This window comes from Silurus meridionalis, chromosome 4 (genome assembly GCF_014805685.1).
Source record: "Silurus meridionalis isolate SWU-2019-XX chromosome 4, ASM1480568v1, whole genome shotgun sequence".
Lineage (NCBI taxonomy): Eukaryota > Metazoa > Chordata > Actinopteri > Siluriformes > Siluridae > Silurus > Silurus meridionalis.
Genome location: NC_060887.1, coordinates 14164644 through 14183709, shown reverse-complemented (window position 1 = coordinate 14183709; position 19066 = coordinate 14164644). Strand labels below are relative to the sequence as shown.

Genomic DNA, 19066 nt, shown 5'->3' with positions numbered 1-19066 from the left:
TGCCATGTTGGAAGACCCAGCCTCGACCCATCTTCAATGCTCTAACTGAGGGAAGGAGGTTGTTCCCCAAAATCTCGCAATACATGGCCCCAGTCATCCTCTCCTTAATACAGTGCAGTCGCCCTGTCCCATGTGCAGAAAAACACCCCCAAAGCATGATGCTACCACCCCCATGCTTTACAATAGGGATGGTGTTCTTGGGATGGTACTCATCATTCTTCTTCCTCCAAACACGTTTAGTGGAATTATGACCCAAAAGTTATATTTTGGTCTCATCTGACCACATGACTTTCTCCCATGACTCCTCTGGATCATCCAAATGGTCATTGGCAAACTTAAGACGTGCCTGGACATGTGCTGGTTTAAGAAGGGGAACCTTCCGTGCCATGCTTGATTTCAAACCATGACATCTTAGTGTATTACCAACAGTAACCTTGGAAACGGTGGTCCCAGCTCTTTTCAGGTTGGACAGCTCTTTGGTCTTGGCCATGTTAGTAGTTGGATTCTTACTGATTGTATGGGGTGGACAGGTATCTTTATGCAGCTAACGACCTCAAACAGGTGCATCTAATTTAGGATAATAAATGTAGTAGAGGTGGACATTTTAAAGGCAGACTAACAGGTCTTCGAGGGTCAGAATTCTAGCTGATATACAGGTGTTCAAATACTTATTTGCAGCTGTATCATACAAATAAATAGTTTAAAAATCATATATTGTGATTTCTGGATTTTTTTTTTAGATTATGTCTCTCACAGTGGACATGCACCTACGATGACAATTTCAGACCCCTCCATGATTTCTAAGTGGGAGAACTTGCAAAATAGCAGGGTGTTCAAATACTTATTTTCCTCACTGTATATTAAACAGGGGCGAGGCCAGAAATTTTTTAATCGGTGGGCCTTCATAAAACAGGGTGGGCAAAACTAAAAGTATATTATGAAAGCTGCATGCTGAATTACGAAGAAGAGAAGTTGAGGAATTGAACTTACGTTTACCTGACCTCAGATGACGGGGCTTCCGGTTAAACACAGGGATAAACACAGGGATGATCAAGTGTCTCTGTCAGTTCACATTTAAACCAGAGCGGAGACAAATTGCTTAGACGAACAGTAAGCATTGAGGACCGTAAATATTTTTTAATTAGAGTCTGTTGTGAAGAACAGTCAACACTACCATGATGTCATCAGGAAAGTAATAAATGCTCGTATCATTTTGTTAACATTTGGAAAGATGTCCTCAGGACTGTTATCCAGCACTTCCATGAGTGATGGGAGGTTCTGTTGCTACTGTTGCCACTTTTCCTAAGAGAGCTTGTGATCATGGAGGCAGACAATTTAAAAGGAAGTTTCCTTTTTCGGGTGGAGGCGACATCTATTTTGTGTACATCATGTTTTTTCATCAGGTCATGTGTTAATTTAAGCACTTTCTCAAAATCGTGATTTGTGCTCTTTTTGAACACTTTTCAATTTGATTTCAGTCCCTAAATTCAAGAATGCAGTCTGTGACAGATATGGCTGGTGACTGTAATCCATTTGTTACAAAAGCACTCATTAAATTTTTTTTTTAAATGTTACTAGAAGAAACAGGAACTTTTTTGTTTGCATTTGTTGCAAAAGACAGTCAGCTTCTAGTTTTGTTAGACCACTGCTGATTTCAGAATACTCAGCTAATGTTTCTAAGATTGCATCCAGTAGTGTCAGGATCTTGGTGACCGAGCCTGACTTAGAGTCCCACCTTGTGTCCACTGACCGTTCCAACTCTGCCGTGCTGGATTCAACTCTTTTTGTCCATAAATCGTGCATGGCCATACAGTAAAAAAAAAAAAAAAAATGTGGCCAAAAAAAATAAAAAATACAAAATTGTATGCTGTGATGCTCAATAAAATACATTTTTGAAATCGAAAATATTTTTTATTTAAACCAAAATATATTTATATAAAAATATATTTTGGGGTCAAGAAAATACATTTGCAACCTTACACTAGAACGAGGATGTAGATCGAAGTATCCACTATTTAAAATGTATATAACGTAATAATAAAAAAATAAACAAATAATAAAAATAAAAGTAAAAAAGACAAACTGCACTGTAAAATAGTTTACAGTACAGTAACAGATATGCATCTTATGTACAACATCAAAAAATAGATGGCGACAAATAAAACAGAGCCAGTTGTTTAAAAACAAAGTTTATGAAATGTATTTGACTTTTTGCCATTAAATATTCAATTAAGTGTGTTTTTAAATGATAATAGACAGAATTAACATTGTTATATACATAAATGACTTTGAAATCACTTTGCAAAAATAAAGCACATTGCATCAAGATCCGTAAGTTAATGTGCGCAGCAGAGCCTGAGCATGCGCAATGCCCTAGTGACATTAATACTTTAAAAGCATCACTTTATATGACAAACAGATTCAATTTAGGCTTTTATTTTTCACTTGAACCTAATACTCATCCTCATAATTCAAGCAATCATGCTTGAGCTTCTATTTGTCATTACTGATGTGTGCATTGATTAATCTTTATATGTTGGTATGTAGTGAACCATCCCTTTAAAATACAGCTGTGATTTTTGTCTATTACAGTGGCAGTGAAGAGGTTTCCCAGTGTGTCCAGGGGGTCTTTAGGGATTGCAATGAATTTTTATATTTAATTTTCGTTTTTATATAATTTACTAGATATATAGATATGTTCCCTGCTTGATTTGTGAAACAAGTTGTATGTACATGTTTTAGCCAAAAAAAAAAAAAATAAAAAATTAAATATTTTCTTAATAGTTCATAAGAATGTATTTTCTTGGATTAAAATATGTTGAGTAAAAAATACATTTTTAAATGATTTTAAAATGTATTTTTGAAAATATTTTTGTACTCAGTAACGATTATGAATGAAAATGTAGCGAAGTACAGTACTTCAACAAAACATACCTAAGTAAAAGTAGTGACAGATTTTCAAAACGTTTAAAATTTTAAAAAGTACACAAAAAATGTATTCTACTGTAAAAGAAAATTCCAGCAGTGGCTACAGTGCCAACCACATACAGTAGGGGGCGCAGTGGAAAATTTGACATCCGAAATCCAGCTGAGCTCATAAAATAATGCATTGTAGCTCTGAACAATCTTTTTACAGCCTCTTACATTGTCTAAATAAATACTGAAATTCTGCACTACTGTTTTTTAAATATTAACCCTTAGTTCGAATTCTATGACCTCACTAGGTCCCATCACGCCAGCACGCCATCGTGTCCAGCAGAGCCTCAACCATGATCATGCATGAAGTACATCTGCTCTTTTTGCATGTTCAGAAATTCAACATTATTTTTGATTATTATTCTCCGCTATTCTACACCAAACACAAACACAAATATATGTATGTAAGCTTTCTACAAATCACATCAATAAAAAAATCCTATAACAGTTATTTCCCCACTCTTTAAATTACATTGAACAGTCAGTTGACCTAATTAAACAAAAACTTTTTGTTGGCCTAACAGTATATATGAAGAACATTTTATAGTATTTTTGCAATAAAATAAGTTAAAACAAGCTGATTTTTGCAAGAAATGTTTGTGTACAAAACCCATAAACAAGCACAACACACGTTTATTCATGACATCCTTTCTTAACTCATATATAAAAAATTAATAAATATACTCCAACAGAAAAATTATTTTTAATCAGTCAACATTTATTTTACTGATGCACCAAATTTTAAATCAGCACCATAATCCACAAAACAATGAACCCTCTGTGGTTGACAAACGCATCGGAATTTTGTGCCATTTTTCCATCAGATTAATCAAAATTTCAGTCTTTTTTGATCGTACAGATGAGAGCAATACATCATTAGAATCTGTAAAGGGTCTACTTTTATTTGTGTACACATAAAAACAACAAAACGCTGTGCTTTTGTAAAATAAAGAAAACAGACCGGGGGCGCTCTCTGCTGTCATCTCTCTTCACAGACTTAAATAAAACAACCTGAATCTCAGTGAATATTTACCTCAAAGACATCATTCATATATCAATAGAGAGCTTAATATGCATACTTTCACATCTAAAACATATTCTAAAAAGTGCACAAAATGGGCGTCGTGTTTGTGGATCCCAGAGCGTTAATCGTGTGCATCATGGTGTATTTTGGTGCTGATTTGAGACTTTGGTGCATCAGTAAAACAAATGTTTAGTGATTCAAAAGAATTTTTCGGTGTTTTTTTGAGTAAAGAAAGGAAGTCATGAATAAACGTGTGAAGTTTTTAATTTCGCCTCATTTATATTCATATTTGTAATATAAAAGGTCAAACAGAAATGTGCTTATCGCACATTAATACAATTTTTGTCGTTAAAATTAATTTCACTTCCAATGCTGATAAGCCAAACAGACTTGTACGTGTGTGTAAATTACGCATATAAAAAAACTGACTTGTGTTAATCTTAATTGTTCAACTTCAGTGTGAAATATGCACTTTACTTATTTTTATGAAATACACTGCTAAGTTAAGGAATTGATGGCCTGTTGAATGTATGATGTTTTTCATAAATAAATTATTGTTTACAATTTACTGTCATTGTTGAAGACCTATGACTTTATGCAGCATTCATGTTTTGCCCCAAAGCATCTGGTCTTAAAACAACATTTTAATTGTCCCCTGCTGTTGACAAAAAGGGTTGTTCACAGTAATGCTTCATTAAACAACACTTCTTACTTTATTTACTTAACATTATAATTGTGGAAACCTTTTTATGGCCTGGATGCAATAAAGGATTTACCAATACTGTAATTTTAGTGGTTTATTATTGTAATTTCAGATAATTTTGCAGTATTAAACTGTGTTGTCTACAGAAACACATTGTATTTTGTTTATGAGGAATACTGTAATTACCCTTTTTTTCTAGATTGAATTATTCATTAAATTATTACAATTTAATTATTTTTATCACTACAAGAAACTGAACAAAAGTATACTCTGAATTTCAAAAGGTTAATTTTTTAAAACAAAAATCAGAAAATTGCATTTTATCAACATTGAACCTGGAATATCAGGTTTAATAATTTTTAATTACCATTTAAAGTGCAATTAACACTTATTAACTAATAATTCAGATAGTATATGTAAATCAAGAATTGGAAGGTTTTCGAGAAATATTTTTTGAATGATTAAAAATTATTTTGAACGACTAATTTTTAAATAAATTGAACACAGAAGTCTTAGGTTAAAACTATTCATCAGATAATTCCACCTGAAACAAACAAACCAAAAAATTATATTTTTTTGCAATTATACAACCCTTTCTAAACAGGGTGAAGAGTTTCAGTCAACCCAAGTACACCAGTGCAAATCATTCAGACAAACAAAGTATACATCTCACTGAAAAGCTCCAACTAAGATACAGAGACAAACAAATAATTAATTCTCTGAATAATTTTTTTTATCTATGTCCTTACAGCAATATTTGCTGTCTTTGTTTAAGTAAACTAACTGGCAAACCTGTCAAAAATACTATACATTAAACAAATGTGAATTTATGTAATTCTAATATTAACTAAAGCCAGGTGCATTGTGCAATTTTGACCACAGTTTGGTTATTGGAGAGAAATTTTAAAAATCTTAAAAGATTCCTATAATCCTAGAATCTGTACACTTTGAATGCTTTTTTGACATGTTCTCTGACAGCCAGTCAATAGCCAACGTCTAATGAAATTCTGCCAGTGTCAGAAGATTTCAGACACTTTCCTGCAGTGTGACTTTTCCTACTATAACTGTCCAATCAAGAACCAATAGAAGCGCCAAACCCGATGATGCAATTAGCATGACAACTTCAAACCACCTCAGGGAAAACGTCTAAATGAGTCAGGTGAACAGTACAGTAAAAAGAGAAACTTATTGAGTTATGGAGGGAAATAGAGTGTTTGTATGACATGTTTATTATCAAGGCACATCATGAACAAAATTAACGCTACAGATTGTTTTTGTTTGCTGCTAGCTACCGTTAGCGAGAGAACAGTAGTCTGATCGTGGCACGGATTGATGATGTAAAACTTCGGATGAGTCTTTCTCGTGTGACATTTTTGATTGTCGCACAGTCTGACATTATGACAACTGAGATCCTACAGTGTGACATGTTCATACAGTCTGACAAGCACAATTGCAAAGGACTATAAAAATAGCACAGTGTGCATCCAGCATGAGTTCAGCACACACTTACACGCTAACCTGTAAGTTTCACAGTTCAGTTTAATGAATGCTTCTCCATAGGAGAATGGTTGCAATGCTGATAAGCTAATTCAGTCACAATCAAATATTTAGACAATATGCACAAAATAAAAACTCGTATAACAAATTCGATCAAGTCACAGTCTTCTTGCAACTGCAAAAAAAAAAAACCTGACTAGTGGAAATTTTTATTGCCCTGCATGGGGCACTGTACTTTAATCTATGGAATATTCTGCACCACGAAATATGTAGTTATAGTGATATAGTGTATATTTTCACCTTTAGTAAAGTGCAAGTTAAGCGATACATGGCTTGAAAAAAATTTATTCATTCATTTATGGCTTGGTTAAGGCTCGTATTTGAAGCCTACTGCTTAGTATTCAAGAAAGAAATTTAAACTGGGAAAGTTGGGTGTACAGACACTTGAGTCTAGCCACTTTGAAGGTTCTCTAGCAAATGACAGCTATCAGCCAGTTCTGCCAAATATCTGGTGACTCCACACTGCTTAGGCAAGACCCACACAGCAGCTCCGCAACCCTGTGCCAGTGACCTTTGTGCAGCTTTTGGATCATAGCAAACGTGCTCTGGGTCCTCAACATGGTCACTAGACACCAGTTCTATAATGTAAATTAGAAAATCGGTGAATTGATTCAGACACTGTTTATGGACATCTCTAAATCATTCAGGCGTGAGAAAGATAAAACCTCACACATTTTATCAAGAGAGACCTAATTTTAATATTGACTGGACCGTACACTTTTTCATGCCGTACACTTTTTCAGGACTTTTGGCACGTGCAAAATTTTTGTTTTACATATGCAATGCAATTCTTGTTTAACATATTACAGAAAGCGGTTGTAAGTTTGTTTAGTCTTCGCCTTACACTTTGAGTGCAATGTCAATGTATGTGTGATAAATGCTCAGGCGCAAAACCGATGACTTCCTGTTATTGACAATTTTTTTGACAGTTTAGCAATATGGATTCTTTTGCGTTTTATGTACAACTTCAAGATTTTCTCATAAACAGAAGGGTACCTGAAAATTACCCATTGCAAGGGAGTGACAGCATGAATGAAGATGAGCTAGAAGGAATAAATTGAATGAATAAATAAGTAATAAATACTCTTGTGTGTCTGTTAAATTTAGAGTGTGTTTGTTAAAGTATACTGAAATAAGTAGAACAGTTAAGTAGAACAAATCTTTAGAGAAGTAAATATTAAATGTAAAAAAAAAAAAGAAAACCACACCACACACACACACACACACACACACACACACACACACACACATGCATGCATGCACACTTAAACACTTCTGTATTACCCAAATGGGGTCTAACTACTGTAAAGGATTTAATAACATTTTCCCATTCTCTTTTATATTCATGTATAATTTTCATTAATACTTTCATTGATTAGTTCTAATAAAAAGAGGGCCAGATGTTTTGCAGAGGTTAGGCCATCCACACATGGCAATTTATTAATCTTTCAAGTTTTGATAGACTTGTGGACCTCAGCTAAAGTGATAGGGCGATCAGAAAAACCTTCATTACTAATACAATTCATATTTCCTATCGAGTCCATAAAAGATATAGACCGTTTCAATGTCAATTCTTTCATGTCAGGAAGTGACTTCTTTGGTGCTAGGATGCTTCCGGTTAGCTAACGTAAACATTCAAAACATTGGTGGGAGACAGCATGTGATTAAAAATGTCAATATTAAAACTAGGACCATGCTATTTGTGCTCTCTCAGACCAGGAAGTGACTTTTAGTAAGAAATGAAAGTGTTTGCATTTCTAAAAAACTAAACACAATGTGATGCTTGGATTGCAGCAGTGAAGGCTGGATACTGACTAGCAACTCGAGCAACTCTAGAATTAGAATTGTATATATATATATATATATATATATATATATATATATATATATATATATATATATATATATATATTAGATAAAAGAAACGTTAGCCAGCATTGAATTGCACCTTCTTGTTTATTCGTAACCAACACAGGGCTCAGATTGAGCATTCAAATCCTCTCACACACTGTTCCACCACAACAAGGATCAAAGCAACATGGCTACAGATTTTACCTAACTCAACCACAAACATTTCAAAATGTAAGAAATGTTTATGTATGCATTAAGTTGATGATAGAACACAACAATTAATCTTGTACCACGTGTGGTGTTATACGTTAGTTTAGGCAGATTCTAGGCAATTATAATATGGTGGGTTAGTACAACAAATAGGTAATAGGCAATCAGTAGTAGTGGCCCCATCACCTTATCCAGTTTTCCCAAAAACTAATATTTATAAAATTAGAGAAAAAAAAAATTAATTCAAAATAACTAAACAGTTATAATGAAAACAACTTTGAAAACTTAAAACCTTTATAAAACTGTATTTTAATTTTAAACTCATAAATCTTGTTTAATTGGATCAGATTAGTACTTAATAAAAATTACATCCTAAATAAACTTATTAAGCATATTTTCAAACTTCAGTACAAAACCAGAACATTCTATAAAAAGTTTTCTTTTTCAACTTTTATAGATTTTTTTTTCTTTTTCTAAATTCATTACTTGTATTTTTTTACTTGGATTCCTGACAATGTGGAGAAGAATCTCTTACAAGCTGATGAAGACACCAATTTAAAGATCTCCAAACATGTTTGTGTGCAGTACCAGGAAGGATTAAATGAGTGGTATACATTACTGAAAGCATGCTTTGGGTAATTAGCTAATATTGGCTTGGATAGAGCGTCGTTAATAAAATCGCTAACCGCCTGAACTGGGGCTGAAACAGCCAGGAGAAAAAAGGGTGGTATTCCAGATGTGCCTGGCTGTTTGGAGTGATTACACAACACATTGGGAAGCTTGGGAAGGGAGAGGAGACCTTACCGTGTTATGGTTGAACCTTGCAAATGCATATGGATTCATACCTCACAATCTGATTGTGCTCACTCTCCAGCAACATCATGTTCCCAGTAAAATTGTAGACCTGATCGTCGACTATTAAAGCAACTTTAGGATAAGAGATACCCATGGGTCAGGTACATCAGACTGGCATCAGCTTGAGAAAGGCATTATTACTGGCTGTACCATCTCCGTTATCCTTTTTGCCCTCGCCATGAACATGATTGTCAAGTCAGCAGAGGTAGAGTGTAAAGGCCCTTTGATGAAGACTGGAGTGCGACAGCCCTCAATAAGAGCCTTTATGGATGACCTGACAGTCACCACGTCATCTGTCCCGGGTAGTAGGTGGATTCTCCAGGGGTTAGAGAAACTCATTAATTGGGCAAGGATGAGTTTTAAGACAGCAAAATCAAGGTCCTTAGTGCTCAAGAGGGGGAAAGTGGTGGACAAGTTCTGTTTCTTGTTGAATGGAGCCACTATTCCATCCATCACCGAACAGCCAGTTAAGAGACTTGGTAAGATACAGAAAGGCAGCAAGGAGCTCGATTTTTGGCTCAGTAAGGTGGATAAATCCGGTCTTCCGGGGAAGTTTAAGTACTGGATTTATCAGCATAGAATCCTGCCCCGGATCCTGTGGCCTTTGCTAGTGTACGAAGTGCCAGTAACAACGATTGAGGCCCTGGAAAAAAGGATAAGCAGCTACTTGCGAAGGTGGCTTGGTTTACCACAAAGCCTGAGCAGTACTGCTTTATATGGCACCAGTAATATTCTGCACCTCCCGATAAGTAGTCTTACTGAAGAGTTCATGGTGTCAAGAACACAGGAAGCATGGCATTACAGAGAGTCTATGGATCCCAAGGTGGCAGCAGCTGGCATTAAGGTGCGCACGGGTAGGAAATGGAGCGCAGAGAAATCCCTAGAAGTGGCTGAGTCACGGTTGAGGCACAAGGCACTGGTGGGGCCAAAAGCAACAGGGTGTGCAGGCTTTGGCTACTTCCCAGTTGTGAGAATGGACAATGCTCAATGTAAAAAAACGGCAACATCTTGTTCAACAGGAAATGCGGGTAGGTGTGGAAGAAAAAAGAGCTAGCCAGATAGTGGGATTGGGACAACAAGGAGCTTGGACTAGATGGGTTAATGTTCGCCAGCATTAGATCACCTGGGCTGATATTTGGAAAGTAGATTTCCATCGTATCAGGATTTTAGTCCAAAGCATCTATGATGTCTTACCAAGTCCTGCAAACCTCCACTTCTGGGGAAAAAGTGAGACACCTTCCTGTCCCCTTTGTTTGTGAAGGGGATTGCTAGAACATATCCTCAGCAGCTGTATAAAAGCCCTTGGAGACGGGCGCTATCGTTGGCTCCATGACAAAGTGCTTAAGGCAGTTGCTGAGAGCTTAGCCATAGCCATAGAAGCAATTACTACTGGGGCACAGGCCAGGGTCTGATCAACCCCGGCTGGACGAGGGTGTCTGATGTTGAAAGACCCGAAACACCAAATGACCCCAGGATACATAAATGATGATATGTCCCAGTGCATCTGCATGAGGTATTGATGTTTTTTTTGTAGTACCAGGAAGGATTAAATGAGCGGTATACAATACTGAAAGCTTGCTTTGGGTAATTAGCTAATATTGGGTTGGATAGAGCGTCATGGGGCTGAAACAGCCAGGAGATGGGGGACTGAACATAAGCAGTGCTTGTGGAGGGTAATCTAAAATTAGCCCGTAGCCTCTGCTGTGCTATCAGCAGCATCGCAACAGACACATACAGCACTAGACATGCATATAGGCTTAAGAAAAACATACATCACACACATCGTAATGGCATTTAATTATTGTGTAATAAAAAGTATTGTTGGTTAAATGAGCATTGGTTAGCTGCTGCACAGCAATCACAAACTGAGAAAAGTGGACAAACTTTTCAAAAAGCCAGTATGGAGCTAAACATGTCGAAATGAAAGTGGTGTGAGGCAAGTAGTGAGAAACTATTCTGTGCTGCTGGGGCAGGGCTTTGGTTATGGATGTAGGCTGCTCAAACAGTCAGAAGTTAGAAATAATGCTGGTATTTCCTATTAGCTAAAATATAAAATACAATTTTGGTTGGTTGGGTGGGCTTAACCCACCCCTGCGCTAGCTTCACCGTTTTTACCCAGTGTGTGTGTTCATGGGTTCTTAGCTTTGTTCTGATTGGTTTATCAGCACTGCTGTCCTAACTCCATAAATCCATCCATCCATCCATCTATCTATCTATCTATCTATCTATCTATCTATCTATCTATCTATCTATCTATCTATCTATCTATCTATCTATCTATCCATCCATCCATCCATCCATCCATCCATCTACTCTCTCTCTCTGTCTACCTCCACAATTCCCACACAGACTGAAAAAATGTGTTTGTCATTTTGTTTTGACTGCTCTATGTTTTAAAAAATGCGCTACAGGAAGGGCTTTAGGACCAGACATGCAGTATCAGCACAACGCACTTGTAATTGTTTACATCCCCAAAATAATCTATAGTACTGTCTTAGCACAAATGGCTACTATACATTTTTAATTGATGGATGTTGTTTTTAGAAAGAGATTTTTCCCATCTAAAAAATAAGCTGAATTCAGTCCGCCTTCCTCAAACCTTCGTACAAAAAATAAAGAGCCATTCATTAGGGGACTCCCATGACGCCTGACGTCATCTTTAAGCGCCCCACCCGCTACAGTTCCGGCCGCGCGCTGCCATTCCGTTCCTCGCTCGTGATTCCTTAGCCACGCCCCTCGCGCTTCCTCCGCGCGCAGCCAACGTAAGGTTCTGATTGGTCATGTTTAGACCACGCCCACAAAAACCATCACAGACGATAAAAGTTTTTAAAGGTCCGTTATGTGAGCGCGAATAAACTAAGAGAACGGCGAAGCTCTTTTAACACAGGCGCAAGTTCTCGTTGTGGTTCCTGTTCATTCGCAGTTCACTGTAACGGATACGTGCTACCGGTTTAAACCTGTTTTTTTTTTATTTATACAAAAGACGTTTTTTTTCTTCATTCGAGTAGACAGTACAGATGTGGGTAGGCGAACGGAGTCAACTCCCCGCAAACTTCCTGTAAACACGTTTATCTCTTTAACGGACCTCCAGCGGATCTGTTTCTACAGTCTTCGCATCAATTTGTACGGGTCTAACGGACATCTACTCGGTTTATTCTACAGATTTTCACCAGCGGACCACCTATTGCCAGGAGGCTCGTGACCAAACCGAGTAAGAAAACCGTTATTTATTTTATTTAAACTTTTGAATCAGAGTACACAAACACGTGCATCTGTGATTGTGCAGTGCTACTGTGCGCACTGATCAGACAAAACTTCCACTGACAGCGTTAGCTTTCCAATCACAGCTAGTTCGCCTTTAAACCGAGCCTAAATCCTAAAGGCTTGCACACAAATACACACAAAACGCGACCGTTTATGAGCTACAGAGTTATTTTATTTATGCAAATCACATACACTTGCTTTACTGGTTTCCATTTTTTTTATCTCAACAGTGTGGGGAAACGTTCATGTGTCATTGTTCCGCTATTTCACCCTGAGTTGTGTCTCAAATCGCTCTCTACTGGATATCTAGTGCACTAGATCGATCCCATTCTTTAAAATGTATGTACAGTGGATGGATGTACCACCACCCCCAGTGGTCAAATTTTACACGTAGTACAGAATTGAATCCTAAAAGACACGTGGTGCACGAGTTGGGGTAAACAGTAATGCCGGTAAGGAAAGAGCTGTGTTTCAAATGACTTTGTTGTGGACATCTAAAGGATTCACAAATAGACTTCCTGAATGGCTCCCTGTTGATGTGTAGCTGGCTGTATTGTGAGCTATTAACCCAGATTATCTCAGGTTGATTTGGCTCCTTAATGACTCCCTGTACTTGGAGTTTGATTGGTAAATGCCTTGCTGTTGAAGAATGTAGGGAGCAGAATCCTAAATGATTCCATATTTCATATATTCATATCAGTCTCTATTGGCACAACACAGATGAGGGGAAACCAGCGGATATAAATCTGTGGTACTTTCAGAAGTCAATCTTCTTCTTCTTCTTCTTTCGGCTGCTCTCATTAGGGGTCGCCACAGCGGATCATCCCTCTCCATACCCCTCTGTCCTCTACATCTGCCTCTTTCAAACCAACTACCTGCATGTCTTCCCTCACCACATCCATAAACCTCCTCCATGGCCTTCCTCTTTTCCTCCTTCCTGGCAGCTCCATCCTCTGCATTCTCCGATATACCCCATGTCCCTCCTCTGCACATGTCCAAACCATCTCAATCTCACCTCCCTCACCTTGTGATAGTTGAAGGGTGTAGATAACATTTGTTACTGCATATCTTATGTACCGCACTTATGTATTGGAAGGCTTTGTATATCTGATGTAAGTTAATTTCTAGAAACTGTCCAAAGAGCAGTACTCAGTTGTTTTTCAATAGACCTATTGCTGTTAATAGAAAGAAACAAAATGAATTCTTCCATTTCTTTTTGTTGTTGTTGTTGCAAATGGAGAAATGCTGGTCTCTAACTCCTGTTGTGATGCTTTGTTCTATTCCTATCTAGCAAAAACAGTGTTTTAAGATAGCAAAGGAAGTGATTAGAAAGAATAGTGATGTCACATGATCGAGTTTGCAATTTGCTGATTAAGCTTAACCCAGGCTCCACCCCCATGAACCAGAAAATCTAATCTGGACTATGTGCTATTTACTCCAGAGTCTACGTTGGTGCACTATTTAGGGTACAAGTGTTTGATTTGAAAAGCAGCATCTTTCTGCTAAAATGGTGAAATGGGATAAATGAATCGGAGGGCTGGGCTGTATGTGTAGATTTCTGCATATGAGTCATGATGTGGACAGCTGTTGCTCGCTCTCTCTCACACACACACACACACACACACACACACACACACACACACAATACAATGATAGGTCAGGCCCAGAATGGCCAGAGCAGTGTCACATGACTTGGTCAACCAATCAAAGTGCAATATTTAGATGAAAAGGTTGGAGTGCTGGAGTATGTATACACAGGATCGGAGTTAAATTAAAAAGCGAGCGAGAGGCATTGCTTCCAGTCAGCTTGGTGTAAGAAGACACTTACCACAAACACACAATCTTGCTTAAGTGCCACACTCAATCACATTTTTAGCACTCATCAACCACACACATACCTCTCAGACCCAGCACATCATCATTCACTTACTTTTTGTGTGTTGCATTGCTTCCTGTGTTAAAGGCGTAAGGAGACATTAACCACATGCACGCACACGGGCACACACACACACACACACACACACACACACACACACACACACACACACACACACACACACACACACACACACACACACACACACACACACAATTACTTCAGGCCCTGTGCAATATTATCCACCCAAGTGCACAAACCACAATGTATATTAGCATTTACATTAATAACTTTGATAAATATTAGTGATGGGATTAGAAAAGCTTGTGGTTGTATTGCATTATGGGACTCCATTACTGACTAAGGAGTCTGCTTTTTCCTTGTCTCTTTATCTATCTATCTGTCTGTCTGTCCATCTCTCAGCATGTTGCAGTGGCTGAGTGATATTTTCTGGCAGGAGCGTCTCTGGTTTCCAGAAGGTTTAGGGTGGGCCGATCTTGAAGACCGAGATGGCCGTGTATATGCAAAAGCCAGAGACTTGTGGGTCGCCCTACCCATCGCATTCATCTTCCTCATACTTCGTCAGATTTTCGAAAGGTAAGAGATATTTAGATTATTGAAGTCAGATAAAGTTGTTTATCTGAAGAGGTAATTACAGCAATCTTGTACACCTTATTAGTTATTACAATATTAAATTGTGTTTGTGCACATGTACATGTACAGGACTGTTGCTACATACGTGGCCTCGTTGCTGGGAATTAAAAAATCCATACGAAGAAATGCAGATCACAATCCAACACTGGAGTCATACTACTGTCACTCTAGCAAATACCCAACACAGGTACACAACCACAACTACTAAACAACACAGGAACAAACCTTCTCCTACTGATTGACCCAGGAAATTATACGCCACTTACACCTCTTCCCTTATTTTTTTCTGTAGAAGTGTGTAGCAGAGTTGTGTAGGCAAAGTGGATGTACCGAGAAGCAGGTGCAGCGTTGGTTCAGACGAAGAAGAAACCAGGACAGACCCATCCTGATTAAGAAGTTCAGAGAGGCCAGGTATTAACATGCGTGCGCACACACACAAAATAACTTACCAGCACCACTACACTTAAACACCTCTGAGAACATGAGACTTACTCTTATTATTTATTTGTGTGGTTGCTTTTTTATTTGTTCTCTTTTCGGAATTAAGGTGTGTTTGGGTCATATTTAAAAAGTTCACATAGATTAACTTTATGTAAAGAGTGAGTTTTTATTTAATTTAATTTATTTATTTAATTTCGTATGTCCTGCAAATGAATTCACGTTTTTTAAAATTCTAAGTAGTCACAAAGTCCATAATACTGATAACTGTGTGTGTGTGTGTGTGTGTGTGTGTGTGTGTGTGTGTGTGTGCGTGTGTTTTGCAGTTGGAGGTTTGTGGTTTATCTCTTTGCCTTTGTTACTGGCCTGGTTTCTCTCATTGACGTGAGTAAATCATTCTCCTTCTATCTCACTTTTAAAACACTTTTGAATCTTATACTGGGTTGTTGTTGTTTTTTTTTGCAGATGTGTGTGTGTGTGGCAGAGAAAGTGTAATGTGTGTATCTGTTTGTGTTTAGAAACCTTGGTTGTATGATTTGGAGGAGATGTGGAAGGGATTCCCAACTCTGGTGAGTCACACATCAGGAATGTGTGTGTGTTGAGTGTGCATGATATTTGTTTTAATGGTGTTACCTTTCCTGCCCATTTAGTTAATTATGTTTGTAGATGAAAGTAATCCCAAACATGAGTGTGACAAACAGACCTTATATTTACATTAATGATTGTAGTAAACAAACAGTGTCACTATTGAGACTGCAATTAAGGTCTCTAAAAATGTAAGTTGAATTTGCCTGAACTGTCTCTTACGTTGTCTCTCTTGTCCACTCTCTTGCTCGTGCTCTCTCTCTCTCTCACACTCACTCACACACACACACACACACACACACACACACACACACACACACACAGACGGTCTTGCCCTCACAGTATTGGTACTACATGTTGGAGCTGGGATTTTACCTTTCACTGCTCCTCAGCGTGGCTTCAGATGTCAAACGCAAAGTGAGTTTACATATTTTTGTATTTATATATTTATTTTTTCCCCACACCCCCAAACACACACACACCCATTCCTAATTGCAGGTTTTGAATATAAGTAAAAAAAAAAAAAACTATAGTCTTACAAGAGAAGGAATTACCCCACTCTCTCTTACCTTGCTTTAGGTTTGCTGGTTTTCATAATCCGTCTCTGTCTCTGTGTGTCTCTCTCTCTCTCTCTCAGGATTTTAAAGAGCAGATCGTCCACCATGTTGCCACCATCACACTGATCAGTTTCTCTTGGTGTATGAATTACATCCGCGCTGGAACACTCATCATGTTTCTTCACGATTCCTCTGACTATCTCCTTGAGGTATAAACACACAGTTAGTTAAAAGTTGGTAAAGTAAAAAAAAAGTTAGTGACATGAGTTATTTATAATGTCTCCCTCTGGTGGCTGGAAAGAAATTTTTTTTTTATGTTTTTAATTCTCTCTCATTCTCTCATTCTCTCTCTCTCTCTCTCTCTCTCTCTCTCTCTCTCTCTCTCTTAGTCAGCTAAGATATTTACCTATGCAGGATGGAGGAGAACATGCAATTTTATATTCATTGTGTTTGCTGGATTCTTCATCATCACTCGTCTAGTCATCTTCCCATTCCGGTAGCACGCACACATTTCACTTTTATTTATTGTTTCTTTCTTTCCACCTATACATCTATTCATGTTTATGTGCATTCAACCTGTGTTTGTGTGTATGTGTTAGAATCCTGTACTGTACGTGGGTGTATCCCCTGACGATCTACCCTCCGTTCTTCGGCTATTACTTCTTTAACGGGCTGCTGCTGGTGCTGCAGTGTTTACACGTGTTCTGGGCTGTACTCATCGTCCGGATGGCACTACGCTTCTTGCCCCAAAATGTACACACACACACACACACACACACACACACACACACACACACACACACACACACACACACACACTAGTTGCACCTATCACTTGTGATAAAGCTTGATAAAGTAGTTTGGTTACATTAACATGTTTTATGTCTCTTTTCTCTCTCATATTTTTCTCCTGCTTGTTCCTTCTGCTTCAGGAGATTGTGGAAGACGAGAGGAGCGACAGAGATGAGACTGATGACTCTGAGGAAGAGGATGAGAGGAACGGCGAGATAAAGAAAAACGGCGAGATAAAGAACAACTACACTGCGCACAGCAGCAACAACCACCGCAAGCACCACAAAACACACTGATTGAGAAACTGAGACACACACACACACATATACGCATATAGGGGGAGAGAGAGTTTCAAGTTATTCTATATTCCTCTCTCTCTCTCTCTCTCTCTCACACACACACTGACAATATTATGATGTGAGTATGCTTCTGCTACAGTGTTAGCTGCTAGCTCGCCTCCAGGTCCAGAGTGGAGTGTTTAATGGCTGATGTCATGAGGTCACATGACCACCATTTTAGCACTTCCTCTCCTTACATTCTATAAAACAAACACTCCTTTACAGGCATAATGCACAAATTCTGTTTGTTGTTTTTTGTTTTTTTCAACCAACAACTCCAAAGTTTTCCAAAATCTTTCTTTGTAATTGTAAAATATTAGTTTTATTTTATGCTACACCTGTGCTTTACTCAGTCATTAGCGGAGTAAAAAACTAGATTAGTTTGCTAGATCTGGACTATTTATTTGAGTCAAGTGAGTAAACAACACAGGGAAAACACTAATTTTCTGTAAACACCTAGCTTAGGCATCAAGAGATATTAATATATTCACTACTGCCTATTTAATAAAGCCAAAGTGCCAAAAAGATTAATAATGGGGAAAGAGAGAGACAGAGAGAAACAACCTTCACAGTGGATAGTTTACTGAATTATGTGCGTTATATTTCTTCTGTCCGTCCTTCCTGTGTTTACGTTCAAAACTGCTCTCCCTGTCACACGCCACTCAGGTTAAATCAGAATCTTTACATGAATTCATACGGCTGATGAATACCTTCCGGTACGTGTGTACATATTAGACATTTATATACCTTGCAGATTGTACACTAATCGTGTAATGAAGCAGAATGCCTGGGCCCATCCTCCAGCAGCTTTTCAGGTGGCTTTAGCAGTCAAGCCACCAGGCCACACCTTAAACCACATTACCATGCTAAACCCCCAACTATGACCAATGTAGCTAATATGCTAAAAATAAAAAGTAATACTTAAAAAGTATGCTCAACATTTATTAAAATGAAGATGGGCCTTATTCCAAACCACACACTAAATATTTGGCTATATTAACAAAAACAAATGTTCTAAATTGCAAATTAATAAATGATCAAAACAATATAATTAAAAACGTAGTGGTTAAGTCATTACTAAAACAAGCAAGGTAACATTTCAAATTGTGTACAACCAAAGAAAACTTCTCTCTCTCTCTCTCTCTCTCTCTCTCATCTTCTTTTAAACTCATTATTACACCCCTTTATTTTTTGTTGAATCCTCACTGCCGCAGCCAACTGAACTTCAGTGTTATTTTTTTATTATAATGTTTACTGAACTGAAATGTTTATTAATGAAAATTGATCTAATAAACCAATAGGAACCTCATGTTGCTGTCATGTGCTTTGCATAGACGCCTCAGATTGTTTGTGTAGCAGGATGTATTTCTCCTCACTGGACGCCTT

At 37.8% G+C, this 19066-nt stretch overlaps 1 protein-coding gene and 1 pseudogene across 1 annotated transcript; both read left to right on the top strand.

Annotated features, from left to right (window-relative positions):
- The first annotated feature begins 8922 nt into the window (after nt 1–8922).
- Nucleotides 8923–10588, top strand: LOC124385088 (annotated as a pseudogene).
- A 1384-nt stretch (nt 10589–11972) lies between these two features.
- On the top strand, nt 11973–18989 carry LOC124384901 (ceramide synthase 2-like). Its single transcript, XM_046847890.1, has 11 exons — nt 11973–12387; nt 14740–14913; nt 15040–15157; nt 15263–15381; nt 15735–15792; nt 15927–15977; nt 16318–16410; nt 16631–16759; nt 16940–17046; nt 17150–17303; nt 17483–18989. The coding sequence occupies exons 2-11, from the start codon at nt 14741–14743 to the stop codon at nt 17636–17638; spliced, it is 1158 nt and encodes a 385-aa protein (XP_046703846.1). The 5' UTR covers nt 11973–12387; nt 14740; the 3' UTR covers nt 17639–18989.
- Nucleotides 18990–19066: the final 77 nt, after the last annotated feature.

What these genes read in the sequence shown, in the direction of transcription:
- LOC124384901 (XM_046847890.1), top strand. Translation starts at nt 14,741, where the DNA reads ATGTTGCAGTGGCTGAGTGATATTTTCTGGCAGGAGCGTCTCTGGTTT. An exon ending in CTTCAGATGTCAAACGCAAA is followed by an intron (nt 16,411 to 16,630) that starts GTGAGTTTACAT and finishes TCTCTCTCTCAG; the next exon opens with GATTTTAAAGAGCAGATCGT. An exon ending in CCTCTGACTATCTCCTTGAG is followed by an intron (nt 16,760 to 16,939) that starts GTATAAACACAC and finishes TCTCTCTCTTAG; the next exon opens with TCAGCTAAGATATTTACCTA.